Source organism: Ursus maritimus, unplaced genomic scaffold (genome assembly GCF_017311325.1).
Source record: "Ursus maritimus isolate PB19 unplaced genomic scaffold, ASM1731132v1 scaffold_4, whole genome shotgun sequence".
In the NCBI taxonomy this organism is placed as follows: Eukaryota; Metazoa; Chordata; class Mammalia; order Carnivora; family Ursidae; genus Ursus; species Ursus maritimus.
In genome coordinates, this window is record NW_024426552.1 from 36,728,131 (window position 1) to 36,742,843 (window position 14,713).

The 14,713-nt window shown below is 33.2% G+C and overlaps 1 protein-coding gene across 2 annotated transcripts in view; it reads left to right on the top strand.

Moving 5' to 3' along the window:
• Positions 1–14,713, top strand: part of CADM2 (cell adhesion molecule 2) — a 1,024,870-nt gene that overhangs the window by 942,139 nt on the left and 68,018 nt on the right. Inside the window, exon 9 of one of the 2 annotated variants that reach the window (XM_008704693.2) lies at positions 11,257–11,376. The exons of the other annotated variant lie outside the window; for it this stretch is intronic. Within the exon in view, the coding sequence (XP_008702915.1) occupies positions 11,257–11,376 (120 nt within the window). The remainder of the gene's footprint in view (positions 1–11,256; positions 11,377–14,713) is intronic. 2 annotated transcript variants of the gene reach the window in all.

Below are 14,713 nucleotides of genomic sequence, written 5' to 3' on the forward strand. Positions count from 1 at the left end.
TAAATTTAGCAAAATAATTAATGCATGTACAGATTAGGAATATCATAAACTAATATGCTAAACTTGTTTTTAAACTTATCTTAGCATAGAACTAAGCAAATATGATTATAATACATGTATTTCTAGTATTACAGTATATGTTACACATTCATGTCATGATTATCAATGATTTGAAAACTATTGAGAATGCTCATCGCATGAAAAGGAAAAATTCACTTCAATGCTTCCTAGTAAATGCATAGCTAGACTAAAAAGTTGGCAGTAACATGTGCATTTACTATTACATTTATCTAACAATGAAACGTTTAGAAACAATGAGAGGCTATATGATTTTTTTCCCCTCTTAGTTGTAGGGTTAGGCAAGGTGATACGGATCACTGTGGAACCAAAAGAGTGAATCTTTGAGCTCATATGGGTGGGTGGGCAGTGAGAAAGAGAAGCCTGGATTATGGACAGATGCACAGCCTAGTAAACATTAAAAAGAGATTCAGCTAAAATCTGTTCCCTCACATGGAAACAGACCTAGCAGTTGGTAAATTAATTCTATGTACTCATAATGAGCATTTTTCCTTTGGAGAAGCTTTCCTTAGAAGCATAGATGGGCAAATACACAGTAAAGGAAGAAAAGGAGAGAAAAGACATCCATATGGAGCAACAAACAGTGTGCTAATGGAAGAGCCCTATGGTTGCTGCTCTCATCTCTGGTTGAGAGTTTGCAGACAGTAAACTAGTTGGACGATTCTTAAAACTGTACCTTCTTTAATCGCTGAGATAAAACGTATCATTTCTGGATATGAATAAAGCAGGGAAAGCTGTGAAGCCTGTGGGAAAGGCATACCTCTGACTGGATGAATGTGCTGTTGAACTCTGCAGAGAGACGGGGAATGGGATCAAATAGTGGAGTCGGGAACACTGTTTCATTATAAAACATTTAAAAAGTTGCATATGTGCAAGCATACTGAATACAGAGTTGAGTTTTAATTCTATCTCTTTGTTTTAAGATGAGGGTGAATTGGATAAATTAAGGTTTTACAGTTCAGAATAAAAATTTCATTCAAAGATACCACTCTGCCACTGTGAAGTGAATGCTTCTATGGTACCTCTGTGGACCACTGGCTAAACCATCCATGGGGAAAACCCTCATTCCTGCCTGAATGGAGGAGAGTCCACCACCTAACAATTTTAACATCTTAAATACCTTTTCTTACACAATTTATACATAATCTTTTCTATCAGTTGCAGGAAGGTAAACAGAAGAATAGAATCCATGGCACTCAGTCTTTCTAGATTTCTTATGTGGAAATAAGGTTAAGTTGTAGCTTTGCAAAGATGTACACAGCTCTTCTACTAAAGCATATGAGTACTAATTGGCTCATTCATTAGAGAATTGAAGCAATATTCAAGTCCATGGGGGGAAATTTGGGCATTTGTTTTCAGAAATAATGGCACACCCAACTAGAAGATAACAGATCTTTCATAAACCTACTTTGTAGCTTCTTACAATATAGTTTTTACTAACATTGTAACAGCACATCATGTGCTTATTCCAGAATCCAAGAACTATCCTTAACTCCTCTTTATCCTTATCTCCAATTCATCAGCAAGTTCTGTTGACATTATTTCCAAACCATGTGTTCAGTATTTCCACTTCTTTCCTTTATTCTCTCTAGCCTAGACTAGAGAGACTTCCATGTCTATGATCTCTTTCCCACACAGCTGTAATATGTAAATGTTTTAAATACATATTGCTTCATATATTTCCGCTATTTAAATTTTTCCAAAGGCATTTCATCACACTTAGTGTGAAACCCAAATCCTATTAGCCTCGTTTACTTAACCCTGCATAATATGCCACTACCTGCATCTGTGACATCTCATCACTCCCTACCCAATCATTTCTGTTTCCCTGGCCCTCTTTCAACTCCTCTGAGATATCAAGCTCATCCTTTTTTTAGGAAGTTTGCCTCTGTCCAGAATGCTTGTCCAGGAAGTACAAGGAGCTCTGTCATGAATGCAGGTATTTGCAAGAATGATTTCTTATCATTCAGATCTTGATTAAATGAATCTTCTGAGAGAGACCATTTTTGTCCACTCCAATCTAAAATGGCCTCAATCATGCATCACTTAATTTTAATTCTCTGCAAGTCATTTATCATTATTTGGTATTTTAGTTGTACATTTGTATATTTGATTTTATAAATGTGTATATATACATATATATGTATGCATTTATGTTTATATATATTATATTATCTGTACATGTGAATGTATTCTATATCTACCCAGTAGACTATGACTTTCTTGAAAGCAGAGATCTTATGAGTCTCATTTATCTCTGTGTCTCTAGCTCTTAGAACAATGCCTTCTAAATAGTAAGCAATCAATAAATATTTCTTTAATGATTATAAATTTCTTCGTGCCTCTCTGTATATCTCTATCTTTGTTTCTCTCTCCTTCTCTTTTCAACAGAATAAACTTAAAATAATATATGTGTATGTACATACATATATCGTAAACATTCGTATCCACATATATTCGTATATGTGTGTGTGTGTGTGTGTGTGTGTGTGTGTGTGTGTATTGCCCTGGCTTCTGAGCGAAATTAGGGAAACTGATATTCATTCCTTGGTCACCAAAATCAAGACCTTTGGGTTTCATCTCATATTTGGAAAAGAAATGATATATAGTGGCAATCCATATGTAAATGGTGCCTTATAAAGTTAAGCAGTGCACAAAATGAACGACTGTGTATAGAAGAATTAATATCTTCTTGGGGCGCCTGGGTGGCTCAGTCGTTAAGCGTCTGCCTTCGGCTCAGGGCGTGATCCTGGAGTCCTAGGATCGAGCCCCACATCAGGCTCATACGCTGGGAGCCTGCTTCTTCCTCTCCCACTCCCCCTGCTTGTGTTCCCTCTCTCGCTGATCTCTCTCTCTCTCTGTCAAATAAATAAATCAAATCTTTAAAAAAAAAAAAAGAAGAATTAATATCTTCAATAGAAATCCTAGAAATTCCACATACGAGTGAAACCATATCTGGAATATAAGAAATAGCACAGAGGATCATAGGGAAAGGGAGGGGAAATTGAATGAGAAGAAATCAGAGAGGGAGACAAACCATGACAGACTCTTGTCTGGAAAACAAACTGTGGGTTGCTGGAGGGGAGGGTGGTGGGGGATGGTGTAACTGGGTGATGGGCATTAAGGAGAGCACGTGATGTGATGAACACCGGGTGTTAGATGCAACTGATGAATCATCGAACACTACATCAGAAATTAATATGTTGGCTAATTGAACTTATATTTAAAAATCTGTAAGGAAAAAAGAGAAATCCTAGAAATTAAAAGACTTATGCAACTGACTTCATACGTCTGTTAATTTTTTTTTTTTTTTGCAAAATTCTGTGATTATTGCTTACTAAAAACTGGATTTATTCCTTGGAATTCTATAACATCACATAAAGATAATATTTATTTCTGGCCAAATATAATTTTTTTCTGAAAATCTCTATCACAATGCTATACTACCTAATATTTTATTATTTCAGGAAATCTTTCTTGAGTATCTACTATATACAAGTGCTAGGCCAAGCACTGCAGATCCTGTAAGAAATAAACACTCCCTATTATGCCTCAACTTAGTAAAAATTAAAAAGTGAAGAGTTTTCATTCCTGTGCTTCACCATGATGTGACTTCAGAGATGTTTTCAGGGTCCCTTCATTAATTGTAACATTCCAAGAGACTTATTCAGGAGAATATTAAGTTCAATGGTTAGAAATGCTTTACTTTGGTAAAATATTCACTTTCTTACTGAGAACATATTTTAAATGTCAATAACTTGGGGAAGGTTATCATTTTGTCTACCTAAATCCCAGGGGGGAACAGGTTGATTTAATAATGTATTGTAAGGTTAGGAAAGACCTTGCTTTGTGTGAGAACTCAGAACATTAGGGATGCAGGTCAGTATCTGGATTTCTCAATCAGAATTTTTCTACTAGATCACACGTCTCCTGTGTATATTCATATGATTTGAGTTTTTCTTTAACCTGTGCCAGAACTATTCTCCCAAAGAAAACGTTCTCCTCACAGAACTTAAAGTATTTGACCAATCATCTGGTTTACTTTTTGGCAAAATACTTTTAAGAAAGAGCTCATCATATTGAAGTAGGTGGAGCTAAATAATGTAGGATCATCCCCTTGGAAGGATTTTTTTTTCCTACTTGAAATTTTACTTCACTTTTGTCAGTTTGGAATGTGAAGGAATATTTTAAAAGAAAAAAAATGCATACATTTTTTCTAACAACAGGCTGATTTTTATTCATAAACTTTTCTTGTAATTACATGGAACTGCTGGTTACCGCCTACAGTTTAAAATTGCAGTACTTTTCATTTTTTAAAAACAGGTTGTTGTGTTTTTTTGTTTTGTTTTTGCGTAAGGATTCCATTTAGTATGTGAAGCCAGTGGAAGCTATCAGAGGGATGAAAAAGGATTCATTCAAATCTAATTTTTAAAAGGGTTCCTTTTTATGAAGCGGATAAGGTTACCATATGGCTTTTGAGGAAGAAGCATGCACGGGCAAGTTGAGGCCTTGTCACCCCGGTGGTTGTCATTTAAGTAAGAGCCTTGGTGCTATTATCCATTCTTATGCTATAATCCAAATAGGCTGCTACATGTAGCTGAACATAATGGGAACAGATAAACGTCCTTCTCTGCACAGGTAAAAAAGCAAATACAGTACATTTTTCCTCTTACAATTGCTTCCAATGGCAGTGCAATTATCAGTAAGAAGGTTAAGGATGCCCTATTATTTTTAAGGTTAGGAGACATGAATAGCTTCTTTCAAAAAGACACTTCTTACCTTAATACTTCTAATATATGTTGAGTTCTCACCCTTCTGTATCTCCACTAATAATCCTTGGTTTGGACTCACTCTTGATTACCCTTGGACCGCCCTGGGGAGTTAGTGACATAAAGCAGAAAGAAAGTAGACATATGGAGTCCAGACTAAATGGTAGAAATTTTTCTCCCTATTGAACACTAGTCCTTGGAGAGAAACAAGCAGCTTGGGCTTCTGGGACTCTTTAGACTTAATTTTGCTTAGAAAATCCATTCTGAATGGGCCAGAATGCCATTTTTAAAAAGAGAAACTGCCAGAAAACAAAACAGGTTGACAAGTTAGAAATTATTGTACACTGCATTTGTAGAGAACAGAACATACCTTTAACCTGAAAAGCTCATTATTGGAAAAAAGGTGCTACACCATTCTTCAATTTATTGTATACAGTGCTTGGTGGAACTGATTTCATTTTAACAAGGTTATACAGGATCTGCTGTGCTCTAATAAGCTCCAGTAACAAAATGTGGTTGCATTTTTTTAATTCCTTCATTAGGATGTGATTAAAAAGGGCACTTTTCTATTATTTGAATTGGATGATATGATTTAGAGCTCTAACACTTTTAAAAACATTGAAAACCTACACTCAGAATATAAGATTCTTCAATGTGCTGCATTTTAATTTTTTAAATAATCATTTAAACTTGAAGACTCTTAGCAGAAATTTCTAAAAAACCATCTCATACATGGTAATAGGGAGGAGGGGAGATTTTTTTTTTTTTTGCACAAATTAACCATGAATAAGGCTCAATTACTGATTCATGTTATTAAAAATGATACTGTTCCCTATCTACTGACATCATTGTCATTACCACTGGTAGGAGCATTATTTATAAAGTACCAGTCAAATTTAAAGCATAGAACTAGGCACCTGTAGGAAGCACAGAAGTGCATCATTATTCTCTTCTCTTTGTTATCTTATTATCTTGTTGGCTTGTGAAAAAAATAAAATACAAGCAATGCATGTTAGTGCCAAATAAATGGTATAGCCTCCCTGTTTTCAGCCACCGATTTTGTGAAGAGCTCTGATATATATTCTGTGTTAATTATGTAAATCACAGAAATTTTAAAAATCTTACTATAGCATCACACATGTATTTTATTCTCCACTGAGAGAGAGAAATAGAGAAATGACGCTAGTGAGAGGCCCATAACTCTGGTTGTGCCCATAATGGTCAGCCACGAATGTAAAGCATTTTCGTCATGGGGGTATTGGTAAGAAAGTGAGGGAAGCAGTACATAAATCAAAAAAAAAAAAAAAGACAGATATTCAGAGAAAAGGGGAATCAGAGAGAAGTTGATATTCAGTTAGTTAAGGAAGTCTTCACAGAGCAGATCCAAATCAGGCTTATACTTGGGAGTAGCATTTTACTAGGTACATCAAGAAAGGGACAGATTAGAAAACTGTGGGGGATTGAATCAGAGTAAATTTGTCCCACGGCAAAATAATATTTTTAAAAAAGAAGACATGTTGACTTATAACAACTGAGCCCGAAGTTAATTAGAGAGATAGATATATAAATAAAATGGTAATGTAGTATATAACAAGCATGTGTAAAAGTATGTGCTAGATGCTTTGAGGGTACTTTGAAGGAAGATATTAACTCTGCAGAATTGGGTAATGCTTTACAGATAAGATCATATTTAACTAAACTTTAAAGACAAGAAACGTAATAATTAATGTCAGGAAACAGGATGTGGCTCTGAGAACATGGCAACAAAGAGAACACCAACAAGAACTGAATCTAGAATTTTGGGAAAAGACTTGTATCAGGGGCACATGTCTTCTTGTGTGCTAGATTTCGGCTCCTTTGCTTATGTTAACTGAGCACTATGAAAAATAAAGAAAAGAAGCCAGGCATGTATGCTGTGAGGAACTCTAGCCCCTCTTGTTCCAATGTGGTGCCTAACAACAATGGTGGAGGCAGTTTGGAGTTCTTCATGGCAGAATCAAGCAGGTTGATCAGGAGAGATGAGGGACTTATGAATTTGTCATAATAAAGTTTAGCCATGGGCCCTGGACACAGATTTCAGTTTCCTGGTTCAAGAACTTTGTTGTGTGAGCTGAAATTGTGCTTCTGCAAGTGAGTAGGTCCTTAACAGAAGTAATTCGCACTATTTATACTGCATTTATTTGTAACCCAGCATTCGCTTACATGAATAACTCTTGCTGCCTACTTAGACTTTGTCTGCACTAATATGCAATTGTACAATTGACTAAATTTGGGGTTCTGTCTGACATTATTGAAATACTCCTGAATTTTCCTTTTACAGGAAAATAGTGTATATGTTACAACTGAAATGAGAAGTGTAATTTATTGTAATTCACTCCTTATGTATAGGTAAAACTATAAGCAAATATTTTCATGTCTTGGAACCTTTACTTTTCTCAGTTCCTTATCAAAAATGCTCACTATTTTTCCTTTAAACAAATCCTTGACTTTGCTATGGTATACATCTATCTAGACAAATAAAATCAGATTATTTTTACTTTGTTCACTTCCCCAAATACCATTTTTATCCACTACATATTTTATCAATTACTAACTCTTCATTCTTTATGCCTTAACATCTAGGAAATATGTAATATAGTTAATTTCTTTTATAAATTGTAAATTATGAACTTTTTGTTTGTAACTACTTTTTTTTCAAGCAAATTCAGTATTATTTAATTCGAATAAGATATTCTCCAAAGAAAATAGCAATAAAAAATTTGACCCCATCTTTTGTATTGTAGAAATCAGAGATGAAATGCCATGTAGTTACTTGATTAACATATAGTTATCAGTTTTGGATTTTGATATTCAGAAATTATGTCACAAACCATTAATTTCTCTATTTTTTTAAATTTATAGTTACTTAGTGTCTATGTTCAGACATCCTTTAATCATATGATGTTAAAATGTAAGACATATATTAAGATCTTCTAAAATCAACAAGTCATATTCAGCAAATTAAATATAATGTTAATATGACTGCAGATTATCTTGCTTTATGAACAGTAAATTAATGTCAAATCAGAATTCAGTTATTTTTATTATGTGTGTGTGCATGTGTATAATTCTGCATGTGGATTAGTGTATTTTTATTCTTAAATAAATGGGTATGTCTTGGAAGGGGAAAAAATTATCTGCATTTTCTATCCTGTATTATATTTGATTGAGCACCCTGTATTAACAGTATAATGGTTTTAAAAAATGTACAGAATTCTAGATACCTCAAAAATGAAACAAATGATAGGTACAAGTATTTTCAATGTCATGTTTCCTTATGAAAATGTAGCTGCATTTTCACTATCAATATCTAAATAAAAGGCCAAAAGAGAATGCACCAAACCAGACCTTTTAAACAATTGGGAAATGATGCCAAATGTTACCACTTGGTTACAGAAGTGAAAACCAGATATTGCAGGTTTTTTTTGGACTTAAAAAGGCAGCTCAGAGTCTTTTTCTAATTTCTCCTTTGATGAGAGTTGCAGTCAGGCAGCTAAAATAAATGATCTTGAGGTGGAAGTGGTCTAGAAACCTCTCCATTATACTCATAAGATATAAAATATACTCTCTGTACTCTAATATACACATATATGCATATATATTTAAGTTAAGAGATAATGAAGTTCTATCTTAAAGTGCTTTGATCCATTAAGTGGGGATAATAATAGACAATTCATAAATTCATTGTGATCTTTTATTACTGATCACAATAGGATCTATTTAGTGAGCCTTCCTGGCCTGTTACCCAAATTTCGCTCTTTTATAATAGAGCTGAAGTAATTGGATAAACAAGAATATACCATAAAAAGGATAAATGAAAATGTTTAAAATTTTTCAGAACACATAGGATGAAATGAAGTTAGTATTGATTAAAAATGTAACAGTGACTGGGAGAGATTTCTTATTCGACAGGTACTTTTCTTGGCCCAATTATCAATTGGCCAAGATGTTTTCCATCAAATTTCTTTCAGCAGATTTGTTTTCAGGTACATATGAAGTCAAGAAGGAAGGATGAGAGAGAATGATGGGCTGATAAAGTAGGAGTCAGAGAATGAACAATAATGATTTATAGTGTCATCTGTCTGGGCACTTTAAAAGACTCTAGGGCAGTTCTCTTAAAGTGAATTTACAATTATTAAAACTATTGCAGTTTTTTTTTTTGGTTCTTTATTAGTCTAGGAAAAACCCTAAATTTAATGCATTTTCACATTTACAGGAAGTAAAGATATTGTTTGGTTTATACAAAAATCTTGATAGTACCTGAAAATATGTAGACTCTCTTCAAAACAAATCAAGATTTATTATTACTCATTTTTGTTGATAATGGAATAAAGAAAAAAGTCCACATAATGTTTTTTTGGCTAACCTAAAAAATGAACAAACAACATCAAAACCTGTTATTTGTATTCCAGTTCTTAGGAATTGAATGATATTAGCTGATTTTGAAAGCCTGCTTTTCAGATCTAATGGAATCTTATTTTAACTCATTGTCTGATAGCAAATAACCTAATACTTTATCATCTGTGCTAGGTTTGGTAGTATCAATTTCTTTACATGGAGTTTTAAAGGGCTAATATCATTATATGTTCTTGTATTTGATAGCCCTGTAAGACATTTCCTTTTGCATAAATTAAATACATATATTTTGAGATCCTAATGAACAAAGGATTTTACTAGCCGACGAAGAATGTATTATTTTCTGCTTTAGGTATGCATGAAAATTAAAATTACTCATGTTTTTTTAATTTAGAAAATGTCTTTCATTTACCTCCAGCCTGCCTAAACCATTTAGGAAAGCTTACATGAAAATAAGAAGGTATTATAAAAATTAGTAAATAAGAGGTAGATGTGTACATATACATAATATTTATTCAGTGTGTAATGTTGTTAAAGTCAGTTCTATTTTATGATCATGGTAATCGCACACCAGGCAATACCCATTTTCTCCAGTGATTAATGTAGCACCATTGAGTTTTTAGAAGGTTGTTTTCTTAATTTGACTGTCTAGGAAGCATTTTCCCTGTTGAAAAACAGGTGTAAACATCAATACCCAAGATAAGAGAGCTAGCTCCTACTGTTTTCTGATGTCTCCAGTGTAGAGAATCCAGCAGGTTCAAGTCTGAGGATTGAGTAAGGCTAATTTATCAGAAGTAAAAAACTAGAAAATTTTTGGTGTGACTCAAAGACTAGCTGAGAGAATGACAGGAAACCTTTTAACAGCAAAATAATCTGTCAAACACTTTGAATATATAGGGACTGTGTGGCAAACATGTGAAATCAAACCCCAGCACAGTAATTATAGGTAATTTGTGTACTGTTTCTCATTTCCTCTCTGTGTAAATTATATGCCTATCCACTTGAGACAAGATTTGACTTTTTGAGAATCTTACTGAGGTCTGTATCTTGACACTGGCTACATTGTTTCAGTGTTTCCTACGCTGCTCTTCAAATATTCAGCCGGTTTTGAGTGAAAGGAAGATTTTGGTGTAAAATTCTGTTAGTCTTTCTGTTTATTATGTTTTCTGTATTGGAATCTAATGTTAACTTTCGGCAACTTTGACTAATTATGGGTTAGGGGTTGAATATTATGGTTCAAGTCTATGTTCAATCACCTCTCCTATGTATGCCAAATAAAATAAATCATAAACCTTTCAGAATATTGGGTTCCATGTTAGTTGACTCGATACTTGTTAAAGACTCCTAGGTACTGCAAAATTGTTAGAAGGCGTTACCAGCTAATCAGGGTAAGAATTGCAAGATTCTAAGCTGTACATTAACATCATTTGTGAGAAAAAGAAAAGCAAAGTAATAATAATAACAATTAGCTTCTTATTTTGTTTGTTTCTAAAGATTGCTGTCATCTTATTTCCTACCATTAAGTTTTCCTAAAAGAAAAAATCAAAAAGCATTTAACATGCATATACTCATCCATCATTAACATTTTCTTTAATATTATATGGTGGCGTTATTTGTGTTTATTTCTGTTGTGTTTTTTCTTTGTTTACTTTGACAAAGCATGTCATTTTCTGTTTTACCTATTTGTATTTTGCTACTGCATGTCACACTTTTTTTAAATGACTCAGTGAACAAATGAATTCTTGTCATTTTAAATTTCACTCTAAATATACAAACAATCTGCTTATTCTCAAACATCGCTCCAAGTTTTTGCTTTGTGTGGGAGCAGGAAAAAGAAGTGAACAAAAAAAATGACAAGAACTGTGAGGTACAGCCAGCTTTGTACCTGATAATCTGTGTAAGCCTGTTAAAGTTAAACCTAAATAAGACATATGTATTTATAATTTGAATCATTTGTGTTTCTCTTTTGTTTGCATGATATGATTTTGTTTTATATTTTTTTTCCACTCACCAGATGTTCCCAACACTTTGCTTCCCACTACTATCATCCCCTCCCTTACCACTGCAACAGTCACAACCACAGTAGCCATAACAACCAGCCCAACCACATCTGCAACAACCAGCAGCGTAAGAGGTACAGTATGCTTCTTTGTTATGGCCTGGAAAACACATTAAATGAAGCTTTAAAGGGTTTTTTAAAAGGGTAGAAAAATTGAGATCCAATTTTACTTAATTATAAGAAGTAATTAAGTCACCTAAATTACTATCAATTAGGGTTATTGGAATAGAATATGAAGCAAGATGGTACATTTTAAATTTTTTAGTGCCACTTATGACTGTTATGAAAATATTCCAGAATATAGGTTAAAAATATATGGAGCAAACACTAGCAAATTTAAATGTGAACATGGGACACTTTTTTTTTTTCCTTTTGCCTTGCCTTGTAAGTGTATGCAAAGAGATAAGATGTGCAAGGTTGCAGAGGTAGCTTTTGCTTTTTAAAGATCTTTGTTTAATGTTAATGACTTATTCTTCTGCCACTGGATTAAAAATATCCACAGTGTTGAATGTGTTCTAAAAATTGGCATAATTCATGGGGTCATTATAAACTCTTCGCCACGTAGAACTTTTAAGTAAATATTCAACATGTCATCCTAAAGTAATCCTCTGAGTAAATCTATTTAGTCTAGTAACAGAATGTTCTAAAAACGAATATGGGTAAAGCTATCCAGGATGATAGGAATTCATTTGGCTCCGTGAGTAATTTCTGGTATTGGTTTATTAATAAATATTCTTGCCTTAAGGAAAGCAACCTTGAAGAAATAGAATATTTAAAGGCAAAAGATAATTGCATTATGGTTCAGAAATATAAAAAAGGATTCCTGAGCAGTCATTAAGTGGTTAGTAGGTGATGAAGAAATTTAAAAAAATTTTATGAGTGCATTATAGGAAAACAGATTTTAAACTTAATTTTTGCATAAACAATGTTCAAAGAGAATTTGTCCTATTTAAGTCTGTCTTTTTGTATTTATACATGTTTTATGTCATGTTGGCTATACTAATATGTGTTTAACTTAACAATTTAACTTGAAATCATGGGGACTTTACATTAATATATGTTAATTAGAGTTGTACTAAGTACTGGCTTAACATTATTTTCCTTCACTTGTAAAGATTGTTCAATTAAACTGTTTTTCTTGGGATTTTTATTAATTTTCAAGATTAAACTGAGTTGCTAGCTTTGATGTAACAGTTATCAGAGTATTTTTCTTTTGCTTCTGAAAAATATCTGATATTAGATAATTATTAATTTTTAATAATGTCAACTCTATTATATGATATATTATTAATAACTGAAGTTTGATGATAATAGCTATAAGAATTTCTCAAAAATTCCTATGTTTATTTTAGTATTATTAAGCAAATGGTATTTGAGCTAAATCTACAAGAATTTAAAGATCTTTCTCATAGCAATTTATATGGAAATGGGGGAAAAGTAATAAAAATGAAAAAAGGTAAAAAACACTTTGTGATATTATATGAAATGAAAGATGCCTAAATTTTTACTTTGCTTCAGTTTATTATTTTTCCAAAGGTTTTTACAAATAGCAACTTAAATGAAATGCAATTAGTGCATGCTAAAAAAATCTCTATGATAAGTTCTGACTGTACAGACAAATCACTTTGATGGAAGAGGATGGTGACATTGACTTAATTTTTTTTTTTGAAGACCTACCTTTAACAAAAAAAGTTCCTAATAGTCAATTATTCCTACTTTCTTTGAAAACATTTATTGAGGACTTCCTATATATATATGGGATCATGCCAGACAATAGTTATGGAAATTAAACATGTTGTATCTAAAATCATTAGCAATTAAATTAATGCATCCTTCCCAAATAGCCAGTGTCTGTGCTTGATGAAGGAAAAGTATTCATGCCCTTTCTGAGCATATATAGCTATACACACACGTCTTAGAATAAGAGAAACATGTTTTATTTCAAAGTGAGGTGTTTAATAACATATTTTATATTTGTTCACATGCATCTTAAGTGGAATCTTACTTATTGCATTTTAACCAGCCTGTTAAAATGAAATAAATTTTCTACTTTTTCTAGTAAATTCACTTTTGACAGGTTTCCTAAAATGTTCTGTAAACTTCACACCGTGGACTTTAAAAGTGGTAAAGAATTAATATTTTCTGCAGAGGAACATTACAAACATCAGAGAAGACACACACCATTCCCTGTTATTTTTACTTAACAATTGGAAGATATTTTTCAAAAGGCACCAAAATATGTGGAAAGAAAAATGTATTTTATAAGTTAGGCAATTCATAGTAGTTATTTTGTATAGAAAAAAATAGCAGCATTGACATTAAATGTTAGTCTAATGCCTACTTTTCTCTCCCATCTTCAACCACGGAGGGCTGGGAAAAGTCATCAAGCACACCTGTATTGTTAATGTTCTAGTCCATATTTGAGGGAGTGGAAGACTCAGTCAGTACATAAACATTGTTATGAATTATTTTATGTATTTATCTGTTTAATTTCCATTTCCATTCACTAGAATGTGAAGGTCATCAGAGCTAGGACCTAAATTGTCATATTCACTTTTTAAATTTTTAATTTGAGTACAGTTGACATACAATGTTATGTTAATTTCAGGTGTACAGCATAGTGATTTGACAAGTTTATACATTATTCTGTGCTCACCGTGTGTGCTACCATCTGTCACCATACAGTGCTATTACAATATCATTGACTATATTCCTCGTGCTGTGCTTTTCATTATTGTGACTTCTTCATTTCATAACTGGGAAGCCTGAATCTCCCACTCTCCTTCACCCATTTTGCCCACCCACCACCCCTTTCCCCTTTGGCAATCATTATTTTGTTCTTTGTATTTATAGGTCTGATTCTGCTTTTTGTTTGTTTTATTCATTCCCTTTTTTTTAGATTCCACATATGAGTGAAATCATATGGCATTTTTCTTTCTCAGTCTGACTTATTTCACTTAGCATAAAACCCTCTAGATCTATCCCTGTTGTTGCAAATGGCACAATCTCATCCTTTTTTTATGGCTGAGTAACATTCATGTGCATATGTACGTTTGTGTGTGTGTATGTATACACCACATCCTCCTTATCCATTCATCTATCAATAGACGCTTACGTTGTTTCCACATCCTGGATATTGTAAATAATGCTGCAATAAACATAGGGTTGCATATTTTTTTTTGAATAAGTGTTTTCATTTTATTTGGGCAAATACCCAGTACTGGAATTATTACATCATATGGTATTTCTATTTTTAATTCTTTTGAGGAAGCTTTGGGGTGCCTGGGTGACTCAGTTGGTTAAGCGTCTGACTCTTGATTTCTGCTCAGGTCATGATCTCAAGTCTGTGAGATTGAGCCCCACATCAGGCTCAGCACTGGGCATGGAGCCTGCTTAAGATTCTCTCTTTCCC